We start from the raw sequence: 23,453 nt of genomic DNA on the forward strand, positions 1-23,453 counted from the left end.
TATAACCATAAAAAAACAGATCCCTGTAACATAAATCATTATATCTTAAGTTTAGGCTTAGGTTAGGGTCAGAGTAGCAGTAAGGGCAGGTTTGGTTAAAATTAGAGTCTCCAGGAAATTAATATAAGCCAATGTCCTCTGAAGGCCCTTTACAGCCTCACAGGCTAGCTCTGAATCATTTTTCCATCATCACACTATATATGAACAATGTCTCACACAACTACTTTCACATGAAAGGGGTCACTCGGAGGCTGTGAACGTACAGACTTATCAGCGGGTTGCAGTTCGCATCTGAGCAAAACACAGATGAACACATCTACACTGGACTTAAGTGAGTGCACACAAATGCATTTAAATAGTGACAGCTTGTGTGTGAGTCATGCTCGCGAAACAGAGAGCGCATCTATACGGACATACAGGCATGTCAAGGGTGTATCATAAGTGAAACACAAAGTACTGGATATCACGCTTTGGTTAGCAGTACTTGGACATAAAAATACTGTCGATCTACACATTACGCTAAGCTGTCTGTTTTTTTCAACTAATGAGCCCCAGATACAAAGAAATCTATAGATGACGGCACAATTTTGAGTTGTGTACAGACAGAGCCTCCGCAGCTCTGTGAAAGGTTACAGGAACTAAGATATTATTATGACAAAGAGCGAGCTCGAGTATGTGAACACTCACTGTGGTTTTCTCCAAGCAGTGCAGCAGGTGGTGATGCTGGCTCTCTAAAAGAGAGGTAGACTTGCTTAAGCGTTTCTCATCCTCAGTGGAACCCTGAAACACACACACACACAAATACAAAAATAAATGTTATGCTATGCTTCCTTGCAGAGAGACAATAATCAGCTGTGGGAGGTGTGCGACCAACGGCTGCCTCAGTACCTGATCCGAAAGGTTCATCTTGTATGGAAGTTGCTTGAGATGGAGAAGAAGACAAAGGGAGAACACACACACAGAGTTTACTAGTGTTTATAGTTCAGTACTCAGAACAGGCTGCTGTCAGGGTTCCAGTCATGCCAATCAGTGGAACATTACTATTCAGACCCAGAGAGGAATTTCTTTTAACATCAACTGAGCCGGCACATTGATCTGTGCTGGAAGGGAGACTTCTAGCGCAACTCGATGCTAATAGATATACAGTATATACAACTGATATAAAAATTTCCATTGTGACATTTCCCCTCCTTTTGTGCTGTTACATAGCCTTGCAACAGGCGACTCATAATGACTTGTTTTCCATATCCCTTATTTTTGTGTCTGTGTTTACTTGTCTGCGAGTAGGTGCTATTTCTAGTGCTGCAGTTTGGAGGTGAGTCAGAGAATAAGCGGTCTTTCGAGTCTCGGGGAAACTCGCAGATCTCTTAACAAAGTAAAGAGAGCAAGATAAGCTTAGCAATTCATTTGCTTATGTGTTCTTTAGTTACAGTGAAGATAAATGCTCAAATATTCTGTTTGTTTTCTTCATGTACACCTTTTCTAAGGTAGCATTTGGAGTTTTTCTGTATATATAAAGATTTTGAATTCAGCTATCTATTTATCCATGCTGTATGGAGGATTTTTAGAAGAGCCACTACCCAGAAAACACAGATTTATTTATTTTATTGGCAAAACTATTCTGCATAATAGCCTCAGCTTGTGCCTGGGAAGACGTTCTCTTCAGTATGTTGCCGAATGCTCTGATTGTACTTGTCAGAATTACGGCGGCGTTTCGCATGCAGACTTTCAATACGTTGCATCAGTTTTCTTCCTAGCAGAATCTGTAATTCAGCTGTTTATAAAAAAACAAAGCCCCAAGAAAGAGAAAAAAGTATTGCCCTGATCCTGCATGCTCCACAGCACCGCCGAGAGGCAAGTAAAACGCCATGTTTGGAAGATTTGTAGTAGCAATTTTCTGTTTGTTAAGCGGCTGGCTGGCGGTGTAAGCAGAGGTTTCTATGCTGAGAGGGTACTTTCTTGCGCTGATGACACCGCGCACCTGTGCTCGCGCTGCTTATCTGTACCTAACACAGCAGTAAAACACAGGTGTTTAGGTCGAGCTAGTTCTGCCCTTCTCTATACATGCGACTCAAAGCCCATATCAGCAGTCTGTCTGGAGGTGGCTATGGCTCACCACCCAGGTGGCCACCATACTGTAGAGTGGAAACAGCTTGACCCGCTGGGTGACAAAACACAATGTTTTGCTCGGCATGGTACTGTATGTACTGTTGGTAAATAGCCTCAGTACAATTAAACCCATGTTTGACAGCAATTAAAATTATTGAGCTGGCACAGATCTTTAGCTTTGCTGACTTTAGGCATAAGCAGTCTATTAGCACTTTAATTGGTGCCATTTCAAAATCCATTCTGGCATGTGAGACAATACAAGAAAATATTTAAAACCTAATGAAAGCTTCATTTATCTGTTTTCTTGCAGTGTTATTTAACGGACAAGTCAATTACTTTTTTCAATTACTTATTTTTTCCTCTGGCGATTGGTTTAGTAGTAAGGTGGTAAAAACACCACCCCAAACAATAATCTTCTTAACTCATTATTTATTTATTTTTTTTGTAAATTTTGAAACTGGACACGACAGTCTAATGAAGCAGGAAGAATGTTACAGGCAATCAAGTCATAAAAAAATATCCCAAATCTATCGGGATTTGGGATCGTCTCAGAGCTCTGGTTTCTGTTAACACTGTTTAAGAAAAGTGTTAGGAAACCTTCAGTAAAGCAGATTTATCCATCAGTGTTAAATGTGCAGGCAAGCTGTATTCAGGGCTATATGTACTCATGTACAGTGCTGCGAAAAGCTATTTGCCCACTTACTGGTTCCTTATTTATATTTATTACACTTCCATGTTTCAGATCGTCAAACAAATGATAATATTAGAGAAAGGTAACGCGAGTAAATACAAAATGCAGCTTTTAAAGGATATTTTCATTTGTTATTGGAAAAAAGCTACTTGAACTTACCTGGCCCTGTGTGAAAAAGCAATTGCCACTTCTTGTTAAATCATGAATTAACTGTGATTAACCACAATTTTTGGAAAGCTTACTTCAATTTCACTAGCCACAGCCAGGACTGATTACTGTCAGACAGGTTGAATTGAGAAACCACTTAAAAAACAAATCTATCTGAGAAAGTGAAGTAGGCTAAAAGATTGTTCTTTAGTTCATACAACTAACTAAAGAAGAGATGAGAAACAAAGTCATTGACATCTATCAGTCTGGAAAGGGTTGTAAAGCCATTTCTAAGGCTTTAGGACTTCAGTGAACCACGATGAGAGCCATTATCCATAAATGGAGAGAATGTGGAACACTGGTGAACTTTCCCAGGAGTGGTCTACTAAAATTATTCCCAGAGCACATTAATGGCCCATCCAGGAGGTCACAAAGAACCCATAAGAGCATATAAAGAACTGCAGACCTCACTTGCCTCAGTTAAGGTCAGAGTTCATGATTCAACACTAAGAAAGAGACAATAACAACCAGCTATTGGGTTTAGGAGGCAAATACAGATTGCTTTTTTCCTTGCATTTTATATTTACTGGTGTTATCTTTGTCTAATATTAAAATTTATTTGATGATCTGAAACACAATCAAGTGGGACAAATATGCAAAAAAATAAGGAATCAGGAGAGGGGGCGCAAATCCTTCACAGCACTGTGTAAAAGTGACATACATGACTGCAGACAGCATTGCAGTCACCCCTCGTCTACTCAGGCATGAATGTAAATTAGTTGCGTTATTTCTGCTACAGCTTGTGCACTGCTGGTACCATCCCGATTTCCACCATTGCCACTGAAGAGAGACAAAGCAACAGAGACACAGAAAGTGAGCGAGCGGGTGGAAGAAGCACTTGTTTTTGTTCTGTGTCAGCCTCGGGCCACTGTAGTGCTTGTGAACCGCAACATTTTTGTGAGGCAAGGAACATCCTTGAGTTGTGTTTACTTTTCCTGCTGCATTGCCCGAAGCTTGTTCCTCAGCTGGGCAGCTGGGCTCAGAGATGCTCACATTAGAAGTGCCGCTTATAGAATGAGACCACAGATAGCTGCTCTGATGGGATGCTGGCGTAATTAAAAAACAGACAAGGAAGGCTTGTATCTCATGACTTAGTTACCGCAGAGGTCAGGCTTTTTGTCTTGTCAGTTAAAAACAAAACACAACACAACAAATGCAAGCGTGTCAGACCACAATGCAACAGCGAGGTGTCTGTGCTTTAAAGGCGAGTCTTACCGTGAGCTCTAGAGCTTCATTAAACAGGCCATTACGCTTGCTGTGGAGGAAGGCATTGGAGCTTCCTGTCTTGGATATTCGTATCCTGGCCAAACGGGCTTTCTACAGAAACAGAGAGAGAAAGAAGAGTGACCAGATGTTGGCGAGTGTCTATATCATAACAAGTCCCTGAATGGCATCATCCTGTCACCCCTCTCGGTTTGAGCTTCAGCACTTTTACATGCTTGATATTTTAGTTATAGATCAAATCAAACATGCTCTACTAAAACATGCACTCTCATCTCCTGTGATGAATTCACTCTGATCTCCAGTGATACTTATGAATGATTTATAGTGACTACACGATTACACATTCCTTGGATTGAAAGTCAGTTATGGTGGGAGCCTGGAGCGGAGCAGGTAAATCCTGGATGAATTAAGCAGCTAAGTGTCATTCTGTATTTAAAGTGGAGAATTCAATTTATCGGGCTGTTTTTGTGCCGCTGCGTTAGCAGTTTTGCATTTAAAAAAAAAAAAACAAATCAAGAAAGTGTCCATTCCCATAGCGCGCCGCATCTTTACTCCTGAGCCACTGTGTTAGGTGTCGGCTTAAATGCATCTTCAGTTACCCAACTCATGCATCATAGTTAGTGCAAAGTCCACTGTCTCTTTCACTCTTTTTTTCCACCCAAGTTGTCAAATAACTTGCGTTAGACAGTCAGCTTGAGACGAAAACAACAACAAGAAGAGATGCAATACACGGAGGAACTGATATACTGTGGTGCTTGCAGGGAGTTCTTGCACAGCTTTGACACAGAGGAGAAATTCTACTCCAACATAATGATTTTTGATGTACTGTGTCTCTTACCGTGTGTGTGTGTTTGTGTGCAAACATGTCCAAGTGCACATCAGCTTGTGTATACAGGGGTATGAGAAAATATGAGTGTCAGTAAATCTCTCAGTTACCAGAACAACTGCTTTTACTGAACAGTGTAATGTGAGTCACTCACTCCTCTAAGGTCTTCCATTTTCACATAAAAGCCAGGAGTTGGGTTTAAAACTCGGTGTAGCTACAAAGAGCCTGCTTTCGGTTGCATTCCTTTCCTGCATTTTAAAGCAAAATGATGGATTCATTGAAGAGAAATTCTTCGAAGGATAATGCGAGCTGTTTAAGTGAAGAGCTCGTTTTGTCGGGGCGGGGTGGGGGCTTACGCACCGCTGGGGGATTAATCGAGTATGCGGATGTATGTTTGCTTATCGCTGTGCGCTTATGCATGCACGTCTCGTCTTCATAGGCGAATTTCCATACATATACATGCAAACCTTATACTGTGGAGCACCAGCAGGAATACCTGGCTCAGTAAGAGAATGCTAATGAATGGTAATTTAAGCTCATCCCCAGACTTTAGTTTCATTTAAAACACAGTAATGTATTTTTGACCTGCAGAAAGCTCATGCTGTGATTTGGCAATCTAAAACGAGGCAAGGGTAATAAACATGTGGGAGTGCACGTGAACACACACACGCAAAGCAACCAACCTGCACTTTGGCATCTATAGCACAGCTCCTTTTAAACTGTTTATTTTCTCCTGTTCTCCTTCATGATTATCTTTCTCTCGCTTTCTCTCTGTCATCCTTCTTCCGGCTCTCCTTGACAAGTTTTCCTCACTTTCTTTGTGCCCTCTCTGTACATTTGTGCTGGCACAGCATTCCCACAGGCCTTTAGAATAACCCTTCTTTATGTTCAGGTAGTGTACTTTGCCAGTGGTATCGTCTCTCTAGGGTGACCATGCAAACCGAAGGCCTGATATTGTGGCAGTGGTTGCCAGGCACTGCAGGGCTAATAGAGGCGATGTTGAGAGCTTGTCCCGCTAGATTGAATCTGCTTTTTCAGGCCCCTGATAGATTCCCAGGGCCTCTGGGACCTGGGCACTTGTGTCTAGGCTCATCTGTGCTTTCAGGTAGAGTCAGGGCACAACAGATTGAGCCTGAATTGCTGTTGAAGCACCACTGAGAACACAGAGTGCAAAAAAGGCAATGGATAGAGTGTCCTCGTTAACACCAGCATATTGCAACGTCAAGTATTAAATAGCCAAAGGTATCAGCTTTGCACAGAAACATAGACATTCACACCATAAATACACTACAAAAAAAGCATGTTTAGTGAAATGAAAGAGAATAAACTCTGTTTTTAAACATGAATTTCGCTGACAGTGAAAATACTTTGGAACACAGATTCACACAAACAACAGCTTTCAATGCAAAACATGTCTGTCTGCTGTTACAATTAAATGATAGGTCCCTGATTACCATTATAAAATGCACCATTGGTAAATAAATAATGGTCTCAGGAGGGTCTGAACTCATGCAGTCTGTCTCATGAAGAAATTACTGGAATTTTAGAGCCCTTGTTTGAAGAATTATCCATGAATGCCGCCTGCAGGAAGTGTTAGAAGTTTAGCTCTGTGGCCTACTAAGATGCTAATTCCAAGACACGACTCTGCCCATTTCCAATGGCTGCATGGTTCTTGAAATTTCTTTTTATTTTCTTCATTGTTAGCTGGAGGGCCATGTCAATGTCTGTAGGAGTGACCAGCCTAGTGACACAGTTTACAAGCCACAGAGGGACAATTGTTAGCATTGGTAGTAAAAAGTAAGGACCAAACCTCTGTCTAAACAGATGCAGATACACATACATGGTGGTTAATGTGCAGTAACTGACATGCTACCTAGTCCCGAGCCTGCAAAATGACCCTAGAAGGAAAATCTTTCTAGGTGCATGTTTGTTTAGAACAACGTTTAGGAAGCTACGGTACAGGTTGTGTGTTATTGTTTGTCAGTCACGCAGGCCTTAGCAGGAAAACTAAGGCTTTTATTCAACAACTGTAGCTATTGTAGTTTCTAGCAGGCTGCTATATAACCATCTATATGTGAGAAACATTTTTGCTCTATGCAAATATGGTTTAAAACCAAACAATTTGATTCGACTCTATGGAAACAGGTTATCCATCTTTGCAGATAGCAAATATGTAGCATTCAGAGGGATTAATGCACAGACAGTGGGTGCTGTTGTGAAACCAAAAAAGTATAAGCTATAAACTTCTCATGCGATTTACAGAGCAGATACGTTCGCTGTAGTAGACAAAATGCAATTTAATTCCACTTTAACTTTAAATGCATCAACCCAGGGAAAAACAGTAGCTTTCAGAAATCCAACATATTTTAACACTTGCCAGAATACTGATGCTCAATACTGCTGACTGAAAGAGTCCAGATGTTTTCACACACCCAGAGGCCAATAAACTGATCCAAGCATCCTTTTTTACTCTTTGTTTTCCTCCTTTCTGCCACGATGCCCCAATTTAGGATCAATCACACTTTAAAGATTATAGTTATAGGATGCAAGCCAGCAAAACGCTGCATTTTACACAATTTGTTGCCAGCTGACGGATCTAACCTGGCATATCCTCAAATGATTAAAAAACGCTGCATATCCACTCAGGGCCCGTGAAATGCTCCACTGAGCAGTGCCAGTACGTTTTTTCAGAAGTTCATCTTTTACTTGAATGTGAAAGTTAAAAAATTCATGGCACCTTGTGAGTTACAGCCTTGCTAGACTGCCTGTATAGTAACTGGCTAAGTGAAAAGTGGAGCAATCGAGCTATGAGACCGGATTAGGTTCTGCCTCAGGCCAGCCTTGGAACCATGCAAGTGAAAAAGGAGACCATCTGATGAGGAAGCACACACACACACACACACACACACACACACACACACACACACACACACACACACACACACACACACACACACACACACACACACACACGTATATATATGTATATATATATATATATATAACTGTGTAAGAGTCTTATTCTGTTTTGCAGCTGCCACTCATCTTAAGAGTTGCCTTTATACATGCTGACATTCCTGCCACAAGGAAAGAAGTCCTTTACTTCCTCTGAGGTATGTTGCTGTATGATAACACATACGCAAAGAGGAAAAGTGACAGAGACAAGTACAGCAAGAGAGCCAGAGAGCAAATAGATGTGAAATTTAGAAAAAAAAAAACCCTGACTGTTAGAAAATCCATTAGGGACTCGGCAGAGACAGGACACTCCGGACAATTGGGAGATTGATTCCAAGGAAATCAAGTCCTGTGATAACTCTAGCCCCCAGATATCTGTAGCAAAGACATCTTAACCCCAGACTAACACTACTCAGAGACAAAATACCTTTGCTAAGCCCGGATTACCGCCTCTTTATAAAGAAAGGTACAGCTCCACTCTACAGGCTGCTGTGATGCTGATGTTTTCTTTTTTCTTTTTTTTTTTTTATTAAGGACATAATTCACAACAGCACTCTTGACCTCCTCGGTGAAGTCTCCCATCAGCATTGGTCTGTCTTCTTGCAACGTGCAGACGACTTTATTGATTGTCTAGAAGGGCAAAACACTCTCAGCCAGAAGTCATCTCCACCTTTTGACTTCAACCTTCTGAGTGCGGGCTAAAAACAATAGTGAGATGATTTAGACTACAGGGAGTGGGAGCCAGCAGGAGGAAGTGAGTGAGTGGGACGGTTTGTTTTGTTTCTGCCATGTTAGCCTGAAGCCAGTTTAATACTCATAAACTGCAACGTAGCAATTTTAATACCCACCAAGTTTGAAGACAGCTGGTTCAACTTGAACTACTTTGCAGCCAAAGTGATAAAACACAGAAACAACCCTGAAATGTCACAGAAACAGGGATAATACTTGAGAAATAAACATTGGGAATCTCATTTACATATGAAAGCATTTTTTTTTTAATATTATGAACAAAACAGTTGTTAATGCCACTAATCCTCATAAACTGCTTGAAATAATCACACAAGGCTTCATTCTACTGAGTTTCTATACATTTAATTTGGTCTTTTGAGTATAGTAGCTTTGCAGTAGCTTTTATAGTAACTCGTAGTATGTAGATATAAACTGGCTTCAAGTACATTTGACAGGAAGTAGAGAGATAATATTCACAGAGCCACAGGGGAATCTAGGAGAATACCAAGGGTACATTTAAAAGTTAAGCTAGTTTAATTCCTTCGTCCTTTTTCCATTCTGTGTCACTTGCCCTTTATGTTTCTTCATTTAAACCTTCCCCTCTTTCAGGCATCTTATATCTGAAATTGTAATTTGTCCTACCTAAGGATACTAATACCTTTATGCAAATAATCCCAGAGAAGAACTAATGCAACCACTGCAGACCAGACTCTGTTTTTGATCCCGTTAGGAGATGACTGAAAACTGATGCAGAACAGAAACGGTGACACTGGAGACTAGAGGGAGGCAGAATAGACAAGCTAATGTCTGTGTCTCAGCTGTGCAGCTGTGTGCTTCCTCTCGCCACATACAGCAACTAGTGGCATCCTCATGCATCTTTGCTTTGTACGGTAAGATAGATCAGGGGCTGTCTCTCTGCCACCACCCAGATGGATGGCTAATTGTAATGGGAGCCCAGAACAGCTAACAATTAGACTCGAATGAAGATGGATGCGAACAGGGGGGGTATGACAAGAGCAAAAAAGCACCTAGTTCTGGGGGGGGGGCAGAAGGCGGAGAAAGATACGAAGAGGACAGCAGATGCTGGAAAACGCACTTCCTCTCCTTAATAATTCCTCCTCCTCCCTGTTCCCCCATCTGCTCTCTCTTTGTCGTTTAAGTACTGTAAAAGCTAATCTCAAATGGCTATCCTATTTTACTCTCAGTTAAACATAGCCTTATTCTAAGAAATGATCTGAGGAAGAACAGATTTTCTGTGAAACATAACCATTTGCTGATAATAAATGTGGAGGAAATGACATTTTGCTATAGTAAATGACCAGTAACACTTGCTAAATGGTTGGTTAAATGACAGAGAAGGTCATATGTCATTTGCAGTAAAGAACACTACATGTTACATAGATGGCAGTAACGGGCTGTTAAAGGATATAGCATGCATAAGTAATTAATGGCTCTAGTTGGACATTAGAAATCAGACTTGTGAAAAGCAGTGACAGAGTAGTCTATACAATGAGAATTATTCATCATCTGCTGAGGATAACATCTTTATTAAGTGACAGATGGCTCGATGGCAATCTAATGTGCAGAAAACATGTCAGTAGCAGTTCTTAAAAAGGTCAGTAAAATCCTGAGTTGCTACAGCTTATCACCAGGTTGCCAACAATGCTGTCATCGGGTGTATAATCTCTTATCATTTAAGCACTTAACCTAAACTGGAAACACCTTTCCTTCACTTATGATCTAGCTAGTCATGTATACAGTTACAGAGATTGATGCTCATATTAAACACAACAGGCCAAAGTTTCAAATAATAAGGTCAGTGTATATACATGTACATACCTTTTGAGAGCAGGCTAAAAACAAAAGCTCATGCTTTGGACTACTCTACATTCCTAGTTTCCCACCCACCTGCTGTTTTAATCTTCTGTCTGTGAGGGGCAGTAAGTTAAAAGACAGTCAGCTGAAATGGACTTATTGCGAGACAAGCTAAAAAGGCTAGTTTCCAGGCTGAATCAAGTTCCAGTATAAAACAAATAAAGATGATTTTAAAATTTTAATCATGGTGTTTGTGGTGTTTGTAGCAAAGTTACCCTCGTAAAGACCTTTATTCTACATGTCTCAGTCACACATTCATACAAGCACACCTAACTTAGATTAACACACATTCATACTCTGATGCTGCAATGAAGAGCAACTTGGGGTTAGTATTTTGCCCAGGAGACTTTGGCATGCGGACTGAAGCAGCCAGGGATTGAACGACCAGGCTCCCAATTAGTAGATGACCTGCTGTAGCTTCTAAGCTACAGGCATGCTGATAGAGTCCGAGAATAATCATATTCAGCTGGAAGTGAGTACAATACATTGATATTAAAGCACAGCTGAGCACTGGGCAATTGCAATGTGGACCTTACTGCTGTCAAAAGACCTGTTAGAGAACCACAAAATCTATTACAGCCTATATAGGCCTTAAAATATCTGTTGTGGATTTTTAAGTGATGCAACCAATGACAGCAAAGACGTGCAACTTTAAACAACAAATGTCATCCTCACAGGGGTGCAGTGAAAAACCCAAAGCATAACATTAGGATTTATGGCCTTGGAAACATGTTTTATGTAAAATTTTATCTGATGCTTGAAATTCTTGAATCTGGTGTGAAGATCGGCAGTGGCACTTTCTATAGAATGTTTAACAAGGCAGGCAGGAAAGGCGGCCTTATTTAAAGACTATTTGGGAACGTGAAATCATTTCAACAACATCTCCCACTAAAGCTCGCACAATATGTAATTCAGGAGATACTCCATTGATTTTGAGAACAAAAGCTTAAATGCTAAGCAACACTTAATCCCATGTGCTAATTAAAGGCAGGGATGGTGCAGACTGCATCTCCTAAATGCTCAAAAAAAAAAAATCACATTTGCAAATCTATCATCATCTTTGGCACTTAGACCTTGATTTTACCATAGTAATAACTCTCTTGAGGATTAAAGCATCCAGGTGCAATATCATTATGAAAGCACTGATAAGACTTTTTAGTCATGCTGTTATAAAAAGGAGAAAAGCTATCTATGGGATGTAGGGGTGCTTGAGCAAATCGCTGACCTCACGGCAGGCAAGCCAAAGAGATATTCGAGTGCCTGAAGGAGTCATTTAGTACTAGTTAATGAGAACAGCACTGTCATGCTACAGTGGTTTGTTGGTGGGTACTTGAAGAGTTATGGGGGTCTTGTACTGGGTGATGTTCGGGACACTGCACCACAATGCAGCTCAGAGAACAGCTAAGGTCACTCAGATTAACGCCTGACAGGAAATATGGCTTTTGCACCCAGACATGCACATATATGCATACAGATGTGGATGTGCACATATGCAGACAGACATACACCTTCCTTCCAGCAAGAATCTCATCTGGGTAATAGCTATTTCAGGAAAGAACACAGCATCGGGACAAACACTGCCTCCAGCTCTACCCTCTGCCTATGCTCCCTCTGCTTCCCCTGCTCACCCCTTCCCTCTGGCCTTCCTCCTCACTGCTCCTCTGCTTTTCTCTTTTCCTCACCTATACATTTCATCCTCTCAAACTGCTTTTCTGGCTAATTTTCTGACTTTTCAGCCATCTTTCCATCCTCTCTTTGTCTCTTTTCATCCTTGCACCTGCGGTCATGTCACCACGGAGGCTTGCTCAGCAGACAAGGTTACAGTTAGCTAAGACTGGGTGGTGGGCAGCCCACAGTTGCAGAACTTTAAACAGATTTAGAGAATGTGTGCTGAGATGGATTGCATTAATCACAGAGAGGGTGAGAGAAAAAGGGGGACAGGGAGGGGTTAGTGGTAATGGATGGAGGCAGGGGAGTAGAGATGAGTGAAAAGGTCTAACAAACAAGTGAAGGGTGTGAGGGAAAAAGCCTTAGTTGGAGAGGTGTGAATGGCAGTGATGAGAGAAAGGAATGGACTCTGAAAATATGTGTCAGTGTGTGTACTGTATGTTTGCCAGCTCCAAATAAACCCACTATCTATCTCAGGAGAATAGAAATGGTCAGGTTTGCCCGCAAACTATGATTACTGGCCCAGTTTTGTTTGTGAGCCAGCCGATGCTGCTACCCAGTTTCGCTCATAGACACATCACGATTTTATAAAGGTCTAAAGACCGGGCTAGACAGGATCTTTAAACCATCTACCGTTTAAGTTTCTATAATTCCGTTATAAATCTGTTTTTGAGTGCGTTTTTTTTATTGCTATACTTACAAGGGTGAAATCTCACAAGGACGGACTGAAAGAGAAAATTATGCAAAGAGGGGAAATTGCTGATATTCACTTCTTTGACAGGCTTTAGGATTGGGTTTTTGGATGAGATTTGAGTAATGATAACATTTAGCTTGTGGATTTAAAGGACTACTTTGGTTTGAGGGAACTGATATTTTACATAATAATAAGAGCTCTTCCTGGGTGAACATAAAATTAATGCAGGCCATGGATATCCAGGGGGCAATGAAAAAACTCATTAACGTGGCTTTAAAACCTCTGAAAATCTTGCTTTTCCACCCTCAAATTACTATAATATTGATAATTCAAATACACAAAAAGTCAAATAATCTTTGTCTTTAGGACCGAATTTTTGTGATTTGATCAGATTTGTTTCACAATGGGAGCAGGATTCACCAACCGTAAGATGTTTAATTTTCACTCTGGTGTCACTAATCATAATAACAATAATACTTTATGAAAGTTTTATATTGTATGTTGCAGCCAGAGCCTTTATTTATGTTAATAAATCTCATACTAATGCAGAAGTTTGGCGTTAGAGATGGAAAATCATTTTTGTCTGGTGTTTATATAATCGATCTGTTAATACTGCCATAATAAATGTGTTATTAATGATACAGCCAAGTGAATAACACTTCCCAGAGTTTAAAGAAGGCAACATCAAAGTTAATCTTATCATTTGTTACAACGACCATTATTACAAAAACCTTAAAAATGTAAACTGATTTAAAAGTGTGATTTAATTGATTCTTTTCCCAGGCGGAGAAATTAATCCCTTTGGAATTATGTCAGGAATTGCATCTGGCATAAAAATCTGCCAAACCTGCCACGGTGACGAATCCTTCTGAATAAAGGAGCAGGCAAAAATCTCTAAACGTTTCCACACATTTGCCCCTTTGTTTGGACTCCAGCCACGATCCTTTCTATGCACTACCTATTAAAGTACATGTGAGAATGCAAAAGGCCAGTGTTGTCAGATCAGATGCTAAACAGTCCTTAACCTTCTAGTCCCCTAACATAAACTCCATGTAATGTCCCATTGTGCTGATTTGAGCTGATGTCAGAATAGCGCAGTAATTGACCAGGAGCGAGCGGTCGCCCTGTGTCTCTTGTCACTCTCATGCTCTGCTCAGGCAGTCTAATCCAAACCTGGCTGACACATCCTATCTCTCAGCGTGCTTCATGTAAGAAAAGAAAAATCCAGACAATGTCCTATTCTGATTCTTGCAGCATTTCACGCGTCACAACAGCTTACATCACCATGACGCCTGTCGAAAGAGTTTGCAAAGTAACGTTTGGAGCCAGAGCCTAACTTTGCTGTCGATGTGATCGCTGCGAAATTTGTAAAGTCGAGATTATTACAGTCACGTTTGCTTGGCCAGTCTCGCACGTTTTCACTCAGCAGCACTGCGGCTGTCCTGAGGGAAAATTTTGCAGTGGCTGTTCGAGACCTCTGAGTTAATGAGGGATATTATACCAGATGTTCCAAAACTGTTTTCTGACCCTAGGTGGCTTATGAAATTGGCCTACATATGGCTACCATATTAAATACACTCAACAACCTTAGCCTGTCCACAGATCAATTATGAAAATCAGAGACTTGGATTTGCTACATTTATTTAAAAGAAGAAAAAAAAACACTTGTGGAGAGGAATCGAAGAGAGAGTGACAGACATGATTCCCCAGAGGATGCGTGCGACTGGGTGGCTGAACTCCTCGCTCCAGGAAAAACAGCTACAAACATCCAAGTGGCAACACAGAAAAGAAGTTGTGCTGTGACTGGACTCTAAAAATGAAATGACTCATAAAACATTTTGGCCTTCTTTTTACCAGACAAACTTACTCCTAGGGCTATCAAAACTGAAAAAGTATAACCCCTTCTCTTTCATAATTTATCATGATATACAGCAAAGGCCAAACTGCCATGTGGAAAATGACATTAGAGTTTAAATCAAATACGGGACGTTCATAAAGGTAAATAAATGCAGCTGTGGGGGAAAAAAAGCTTCACAGGACTGAAATGCCTTGTATAAGATTTAGGAAAGGTTAATTTTATCCGGTGTAAGGAGGTCACTGACCTGCAGGAACATGAGAATATCTACTTAATGTTGCACAAAAAGACGAGTGAAGATATAAATACTCTGGAGGAAAGAATCCCCCCAAAGTGAATCTATTTATTAAGTTAATGGAGAAATAGAGAATTTCAGTTTGCATATCAGACAGACTATTAAAGTTTGACAATACTCACTGGGAGCAGTGGGTACCGCATACTACTGCTAATGTGAAAATACTGTCAGTCAATGTAGATTATACAAACACGTTAATCTTAAAGGGATGACCTGAACCCTGTGGAGTCCTCCCCTCCTCTGAGGGGTGAGAGAGATGTCAGAGCTCCCCTGTGGGCTGGAGGTCTGGAGATCCAACCCTCTGGGACCCCGCTGAAGAGGAATAAAACTGTGTTCACCTGTACCTTCTGCGCCCGCCGCTTGTCTGCTCTCTGGTTCTGGTGATAGATGCGGCTAAAGTTGGACACGATGACAGGGACAGGCAGGGCAATTACCAGCACCCCGCTCAGAGAGCAGATTGAACCAAAGATCTTCCCCGCGATCGTCTTAGGAACCATGTCTCCGTACCTGCGGAAAGTGACAAGGAGAAAGAGATAATTAATTTAGTAAAACACCTATTGCATTTAATAAAATCTGTCTGCGGTAGCTCAACTTTCTAGTCAAGCACAGCCGACTTGAGGTTATTCATTCAAATCCCACAGAAGCACATGCTACTGTATTTCATGTTCAATTTATTTTAATTTGCCGGCTATTCATTCTTCCACTGCTTTCATCTTCTTTAAAGGGTTCTCTATGCTGCATGTATCAATGCCCACCAGAACAAGACTTGGCCTGCTGACTCTATTCCACCCGAAGGGAGAAAAAGAGATGCTCCGACCAAACCTCGTCTGTCACTGAACGGCACAGTAAAGTCCACTGACTCATTCACTGAGAGCAGATACTATTAACCTTTAGAGAGGAGAAAGAGGAGGACACTGTATGCCGGGGACATTTCCCAAAAGTCATTTAGCCCAATTCAGTCTGAAATATTTGCAAGTCAAAAGCAATTTCATCTTCAGTTCAAAGAGAGACAACACTACAATAACTATATTAAATCTCCCCCCCTTTTTTTTCCCAGTGAAGAAGCCATGCTGTAAGAATAAAGAATGAAAGGATGAAAAAAATAGATAGAAGAGAATAAATTCAAAAGCTAAAGAAAACACAACTTAAGCTGGGAAAGCAACCTTTATTTTTAATGGTGTTCATTTCTTATTCATGAGTAAAAAGAGCAAGCAATTTGTTCTTGTTTTCCAGCTAAACAACAAGTTTGACTGAATTCATTAGACCTGATCCAGCTAAGCCTATACATAAAACTTTGAAAAGACTTTTTCTTTATATTTAACCTTTATTTATTTGTTTTTCTTTATAGTCAAGAGCATGGCATTTGTGGTAAAGCACAGATGAAGATAAAATGGCAAGTCAAGCTATTCCTGTGCAGTAATCACACTAATGTACAGTACTTACACAAAACAGATGCTTAAATACGGTGTGTGCATATGGTCACTAAACTACTGAACCCCCCCCCCCCCCCCCCCCCCCCCCCACACACACACACACACACACACACAAACTGGTCAAACTAAATTACACTATAAGTACGTTAGTCTGAACACATCTGTTCAGTTGCCAACTAATGTCAATTTCTAATCTACCAATCACGTGGAAGCAACTCAATGGATTCAGGTGTGTAGATATGGTCTAGACAACCTGCTCTGACTTAAGATCAAAGCGAGGATCAGAAGATAGGGAAGAAGGGCGATTTTAGGTGACTTTGAACTTGTCATGGCTGTTGGAGCCAAATGGGTTGGTCTGAGTATTACAGAAACTGCAGATTTGCTGGGATTTTCCTGCACCTCCATCTCTGGGGTTTACAGAGTATAGTCCAAAAAGACAAAATATCCACTGAGCAGCAGTTCTCTGGGCAAAAATCCCTTGTTGATGCCTGAGGAAAATAGCCAGACTGCTTTGAGCTGATAGGAAGGCAACTGCTCTCCTTCTTGTGGCTGTTCCCTTTAGGGGTTGCCACAGTGAGTCATCTGACTCCATCTTACCCAATCCCTAGCATCCTCCTCTGTCACACCAACCCTCTGCAAGTCCTTCACTACATCCATGAATCTTCTCTGTGGTCTTTCTCTTTTCCTCCTACCTGTAAGCTCCATATCCAACATCCTTTGACCAGTATATCCACTATCGCTTCTTTGGCCTTGTCTAAACCATGTCCATTTTCAAATCTTCCTTGCCTCTCTTACTTTGTCTCCAAACCACTCAACCTGAGCTGTGTTATTTCCAGTCCTGTCCATCCTGGTCACTCCCAATGAAAATCTAAGTATCAAAAGCTTACCTGCCCATTGGGAAATCAAACCTCAGCTCACTCCTGCATGGCAGGGATAGAAAGGCCACAATCACTTGTTCCAATTAAGTCACACAGAAGAGCATCTCTGAATGCAGAACATATCAAATCTTGAACGAGAACACCACATCCAGTCTTTATTGCTGCTGTGTCATTTAGATGTTAGGGTTAAAATTTTGTGTAAACTACATAAAAGTTTAGATTCAACCTGCCTAGTATCAGTGGTTCAGACTGCTGGTGTAATGGTATGAAGGATAGTTTCTTGGCACACTTTGGGCTCCTTAGTACTTACTGAGCATCATTCAAATATAACAGCCTTCCCGAGAATTGTCCAACCTTTATGACCACAGTGTACCTATCTTCTGATGGATGCTTCCAGGAGGATAACTCGCCAGGTTACAAAGCTCATGGTTGGACAGTTTACAGTACTCAAATTACCTCCACATTGAGAACATCTCAGTCCAATAGAGCACCTTTGGGATGTGGAGGAACAGAAGATTCACATAATGGATGTGCAGCTAACAAATCTCCAACATCTGTTTTACGAGGAGTCATCGTTGATAATATGCCATGAAGAATTAATGCCGTTTTAAAAGCATGGGGCCATACCCAGGAATGCTTAACAAATAAAGTGGCCAGTTAATGTACTACTTGTTATGTTACATCTAATCATTACTTGGAGTATTAAGTGGAGTCTTTTTACACTGTTGTAAGGGCACTGCTTATACTACAGATAAATACACACAGTGTATTTGAATCATTTTCTGGAAAGTCTATTTTCACTTCGATTACTATTAACAGATAAATTTACACAGATACTAACAGCACATGGTGCTGATGCAGTTGATGTGTTATGGGACCCTATAGACCCTAGTCAGTCAACTTGTTACTGCTATTAGTCATATACATACACACATGTTTTCACACATCAGCTTACTAAAATAAGACAGTCTGTGTAGAGATGCAGTAAAGAGTAAAGAGAAGAACCCTGTCAATTCCTTTAAAGCACTCCCAAGACAGATAATCTACAAAATATAGCCAAATAACTCTCATTACAGCAGTCCACTTTGAGAGATCACACACAAAGGCACTGGTTGTTATTTGAGGACTTGCAAAGAGTGCGCGGGAGGCTCTTCTAAAATGAACAATAATCTGCTTAAAATGTTGTGCTTATGATAGTCATTTTATAATCTAATGAAACACTTCTGTCGCAGTCTGTTGGTCCGAGTAAGAAAAGCACAGCGGCAATACATATGCGCACATTAACCATAAACACACACACAAAAAAGCCATTCGGTTTATTTCGGCGAGGGAGATGAAATTCAAGATGAAACCTCATACTCATTAGTCACAGATTTCGGCAAAACAAGCCTGATATGAAGCCATTTAAGTTAAGGGATGCTTTTTCATCTACAAAGTAAAGCACTGCCCACACACAGCGATGGTCCACAGCCATAACTGAGAGTATACTTACAGAGAACATTTATCGTCCCTTCCAAGAACTTTAATGGCCTTTCTACCCAAATTAGGCAATAACAATCCTATCAGTGGTACAAAGGCCCTATCACTACACAACATTTCATCTCCTCCCCTCTTCAGAAGATGTTCCCATTAGAAGGAAAGAAAACCTAATCATATTCATCTGCAAGCTTTCTTTAATGGGATCCTATTAGATTTCCTGATAGAGGCCCCTCACTCCTAATACTACAGTCAATTTGCTGCTCCCATTTAGTCAAGCTGGTCTGTCTCTGATGATACCACCATCAGCTATTATATATGCAACAGAAAAAAAAAGCTGGGTTTGCACACATTAAAGAAAGAGCTTTAATAAGTGCTATGAGAGAACACACATGCTCGCGTGTGCTTGCAATAAGCTAAATGCAAATTCTTCTCCTTTGAAGGCCGGGGTCATTTCTGACTGAGAAAGATGATGCTAAAGTTGGCGCGTGAGGTGGAGGTAAATTTCTCTCAGAAAAGAAAAAAGATGGATAAACAGTGAGAGGAAGTGATATTTTCTCAGCAGATGCTGTGCAGTGAGAAGACTGTCTGATCTCTCCATCAGCTCCCCTGCCTTCCTCTCTGGCTCATACCACACTCCCACATGTGCACGAACACACAGAATGATGGGCTTTCTGTATGCGCAAATAATCACAGAGTGCACATGCATGCACATGAAGCATCTAGGTCAGGCGGGAAGGTCAGTTCTTGGTCTGAATAGTCACGTCCTCTGATAAGAGGACCAGCTCTCTCTGGATTATTAAAGCCTATAAGGGTCAGATGGGAGCTTATTGAGTGGAACTGAGTGCTCTTGTGAAGTTATGTGTGATGGATGGATTATCAGAGATGGTCTGAGGAGTGACAGACACAAAGATTTGTGATGATGGCAGTCCGTGTCACGTCAGGTCAGCGAGCCACAGCTCACAGCCTTTAAATACCTGATAAACTTAACCATTTCTGAAAGTAAGAAATAGCATTAAATAATCACTGTTTATGAAAATATTAAATGAACATATGCTTTGTAAAACAGGATTTTTATTGTATGTGTAAACTACATGCACCATAAGCTAAGATTAACTTAGTGAGTGGACTCAGCTGAGATAAAATAAATATTTACAACGAAACTTGTTTTTAATTTGTGGTCCATAAAATGCTTTTACAAACGAGCTGCAAGATTCACGTTCCTATTTCTGTGTTTTTGTGACAGGAAGATTCTATCAAAAAAAGGGGGGAAGTGAGACAAAGAGAAAGATAGAGGGAGACTGAAATATGAAGCAGTGAGAGATGGGCTTCCACTTAAAGACACACTCCTCTCTAATTGTATGCGTATAGTCTAAGTAATCCTGCCTAAGTAGGTAAATGCACCACAAGGGATTGTGGTGCATTTACCTCCTGAAGTGCAGAATTCACCTACAGGAAGCAGTGCATTCATTGTCTATGTGTGTGTACGGGTTTGAGTAAGCCCGTGCGCACACATACTGCAAAAAGAGAAACATAATCGTAAAGTGGACAGTGTTCTTGAATGGGTTCCCAACAGGAGATTAAGAATACAGCAAATAAACATTTTGTTTGACACCTCATCATTGGTTATTATGCAACAATGAAAAAGCATGACTACATAAAGAAATGATGTTGATTATCATCCATCAGTCTGTTTTGTTAACTGCTTATCTAATTCAAGGTTGCAGGGGCTGAAGTATGTCCCAGCTGACATAAGTGGAGCGGTGGGGTAATAGTAAAAATAATAATAAAAACTTTATTTGTATAGGATGCTTCAAAACAGAGTTATAAAGTGTTTCACAGTCTGAGCATTTGTTAACAGTTTAGTTGACCTCATTGACTGTTACTGTAATACATTAATATTCTTTAAGTTATTGCCTAGCAATAATAACTACCAATATCGAGTTTCTATCTAGTTAGTCTATTGCCAGACTTTTCCCTCTTTATTATTTGTCATATTTGCACACATCAAAGAAAAAGCGTGACCATGTCCCACTGTTTTTAAAAGACAAAATGATTAATCAAGAATTATATTATATTATTACTTAATTCTTAAATATTTTAGTATTCCTTTGCTTCATTAAATAAAGGATATATTAAAAAATATGACTTCACAAAACCTTGATAAGTGATAAAAGTGAACTATTACACATTCCTTTACAGTCTATGTCTTTCCTCCCTTAAATCCAAATGTGTGGCACACAATATGATCAAAATGCTGTTCTACTTCTAATAATATATTCAGTTAAAGTCATTATATCATTCATTATATTCACTGCATCTATAAAGAATGTGTGGGAAGTAGAGTTATTTCATCAAATTTAACAATTCACATTTATAGACAAGCTTCACTATGAAAAATGCCTGTATTACTACAGTGGCCAGAAACGATGATGCCTCGTAAAAATATCTGTAGGGGTAGTAGACTTCAATTTTTATTGGGAAACCTGTCACAGGCCAATGAAGCTTAGCACTTTTGGGTTCAACAGAGTGAAAGATTGTTTCTCTAGGTCTCTAACCCTCAACCATCCATCCATCTGTCCACTCCTCTGACACTTCATGGCCAGTCACTCAGATGGAAGTAACTCTGATGACACACGGCTCTTCAGGGATGGGACAACCATCTATAATCACCCCCACAAATGTCACTGCAGGAAAGCAAGAAATAAGGAGGGGGAGGAACAACACAGGTAGAGGATATAGAAGAGGATGAGAGTATGAGTACAGCTAAGACACGAGCGAGTCAACAGAAAGATCATGACAGATATAAAGTCAGTGTTGATAGACATGAGGTTGGATAGGGCACTGTGGATAACTCTCGAACCATGCCTCATTTCTTTACATTTTGCTGCCAAGGAGTGAGACTTTTATTTTAAAAGTCGACTTGAAAAATAGTCCTCCAGGCTTTCTGAAGTTCTTTCAGTTTTTTCTTGGACTTTGGCTGCTTCTTCACTCATTTTCAGTCTAGTCCTCGTACCTGAACATTTTCAGAGGGATGTTTTTTTTTGCTTTTTTGTTCTTTGTTTGCTAAGCCACTTAACACTGATCTATGCATCATTCAACAAGTGCAACAAAGGACGGCAGACGGACAGCAACAGATGTCCTTTACAAAAATCCTCGAACAAAGACCTGAGAGATACATCTGGCCCTTCAGCGGTTCCATCAACTGTTCACTGAAGCGTCATCAGAAATGGTGTCAGTGAAAGGGTGGCTGTCAAAAGACATTTCAAGGGAGGCAAACAAGGACAAAAGGCTGAAGTATGCCAAATTACACGAGTGGACTGAAAATCAGTGGCAACAGGTCTTATACTATGATATATTCGAAATCTTTGGTTGATTGTCAGTATGTATGGAGGAGCTCAGGAGAGTGGCACAACAGAGAGTGTCTGCAGCCATCTGTGAAACACGGTGGAGGCTCGGTCATTGCTTGGGGGCTCTATTTTAGCCAGTGATGTTGGGGATCTTATCAAAATTGATGGAATTATGAACAGACAAAAGTAACGTCAGATTTTGATGCGTCAGCACAATCTGAAAAGCACCTAATTGACAACAGATTCATTTGTCAGCATGGCAATGGTCCCAAACATACTGCCAATGCAGTAAAAGCACACCTTGATACAAAAAAACAACAACAAAAAGATCTCAACTCTCTGTTCTCTTGACAGAGAGCATAACAAAGGCAGCCAGCACCCAAAGAAGAGCTTTGGATGTCCTTCAAGAAGCCTGGAGAACTATTCCTGAACACTACTTAAAGAAATCATAAGTACAGACTATGTTGAAGAATAAAGATAATCATACCAAATATTTACTTTCAAGCATGTTGGATTTGGTCAGCTCTGTTTTGCCCTATACAGTGTAATTCTTTTTATGCTTGCACGTTTCGATAAATTGCTTCACCTATTTCCCATTTTTATCTCATCATATGAAGAAAAGATGGGTGGATCAAGACTTTTGCATTGTACTGCATGTTTCATTAAATAGGCCTCAAAAGACGTACAAACATGGATTAATCAGATTCACTTTAGCTATAATAATTTCACCTCTCCTCTATAACATATCATCACAGGCATGAAAACCAGCTGTGATTCTGATTTGTGGGGGCTGACTAAGATTTATGCAGGAATGACTGCTTCACAAACGTGCTGATTGAGAAAGTTAAAAATAGATGTTCTTTCTAAGGATGGTGATGTTTTGTTTGTAAAGGGCAGCTTCACGATCCTGCGAAGAGCACACTATTTATAAAATGCAGCTTTAAAACTCGAATTATATTCTAGGGAAAAAAAATGAATAGATAACATACAAATGCCTGAAGCTTAAGTTCAGTGGAAACAAAGGTATTTTGTGAATAACTGCCCTTTGAATGGCAAGTTAACTGCAACAATGACCTTGTTTTAAGCTACGGCAAAACATGATTCTTGGAAAGGCTGGAAGAGCTCCTGAGAGCTGCCTTATGGTTATTATAGATTCAAATTTTTAGTACATTAACTGTGATTCCCTTC

The 23,453-nt window shown here is 40.4% G+C and overlaps 1 protein-coding gene across 5 annotated transcripts in view; it reads right to left on the bottom strand.

Annotated features, from left to right (window-relative positions):
* The window catches only part of LOC134618102 (potassium voltage-gated channel subfamily D member 3-like), a 111,034-nt gene that overhangs the window by 6,505 nt on the left and 81,076 nt on the right, over positions 1–23,453 (bottom strand). For 4 of the 5 annotated variants that reach the window (XM_063463375.1, XM_063463376.1, XM_063463377.1 and 1 more), the window contains 4 exons: positions 15,467–15,635; positions 4,223–4,324; positions 889–921; positions 688–780 (listed from right to left, as the gene is read on the bottom strand). In XM_063463375.1, coding sequence (XP_063319445.1) covers positions 688–780; positions 889–921; positions 4,223–4,324; positions 15,467–15,635 — 397 coding nt within the window. The remainder of the gene's footprint in view (positions 1–687; positions 781–888; positions 922–4,222; positions 4,325–15,466; positions 15,636–23,453) is intronic. The other variant, XM_063463379.1, reaches the window with a different exon arrangement.

This window comes from Pelmatolapia mariae, linkage group LG20, assembly GCF_036321145.2.
Source record: "Pelmatolapia mariae isolate MD_Pm_ZW linkage group LG20, Pm_UMD_F_2, whole genome shotgun sequence".
Classification (NCBI taxonomy): domain Eukaryota; kingdom Metazoa; phylum Chordata; class Actinopteri; order Cichliformes; family Cichlidae; genus Pelmatolapia; species Pelmatolapia mariae.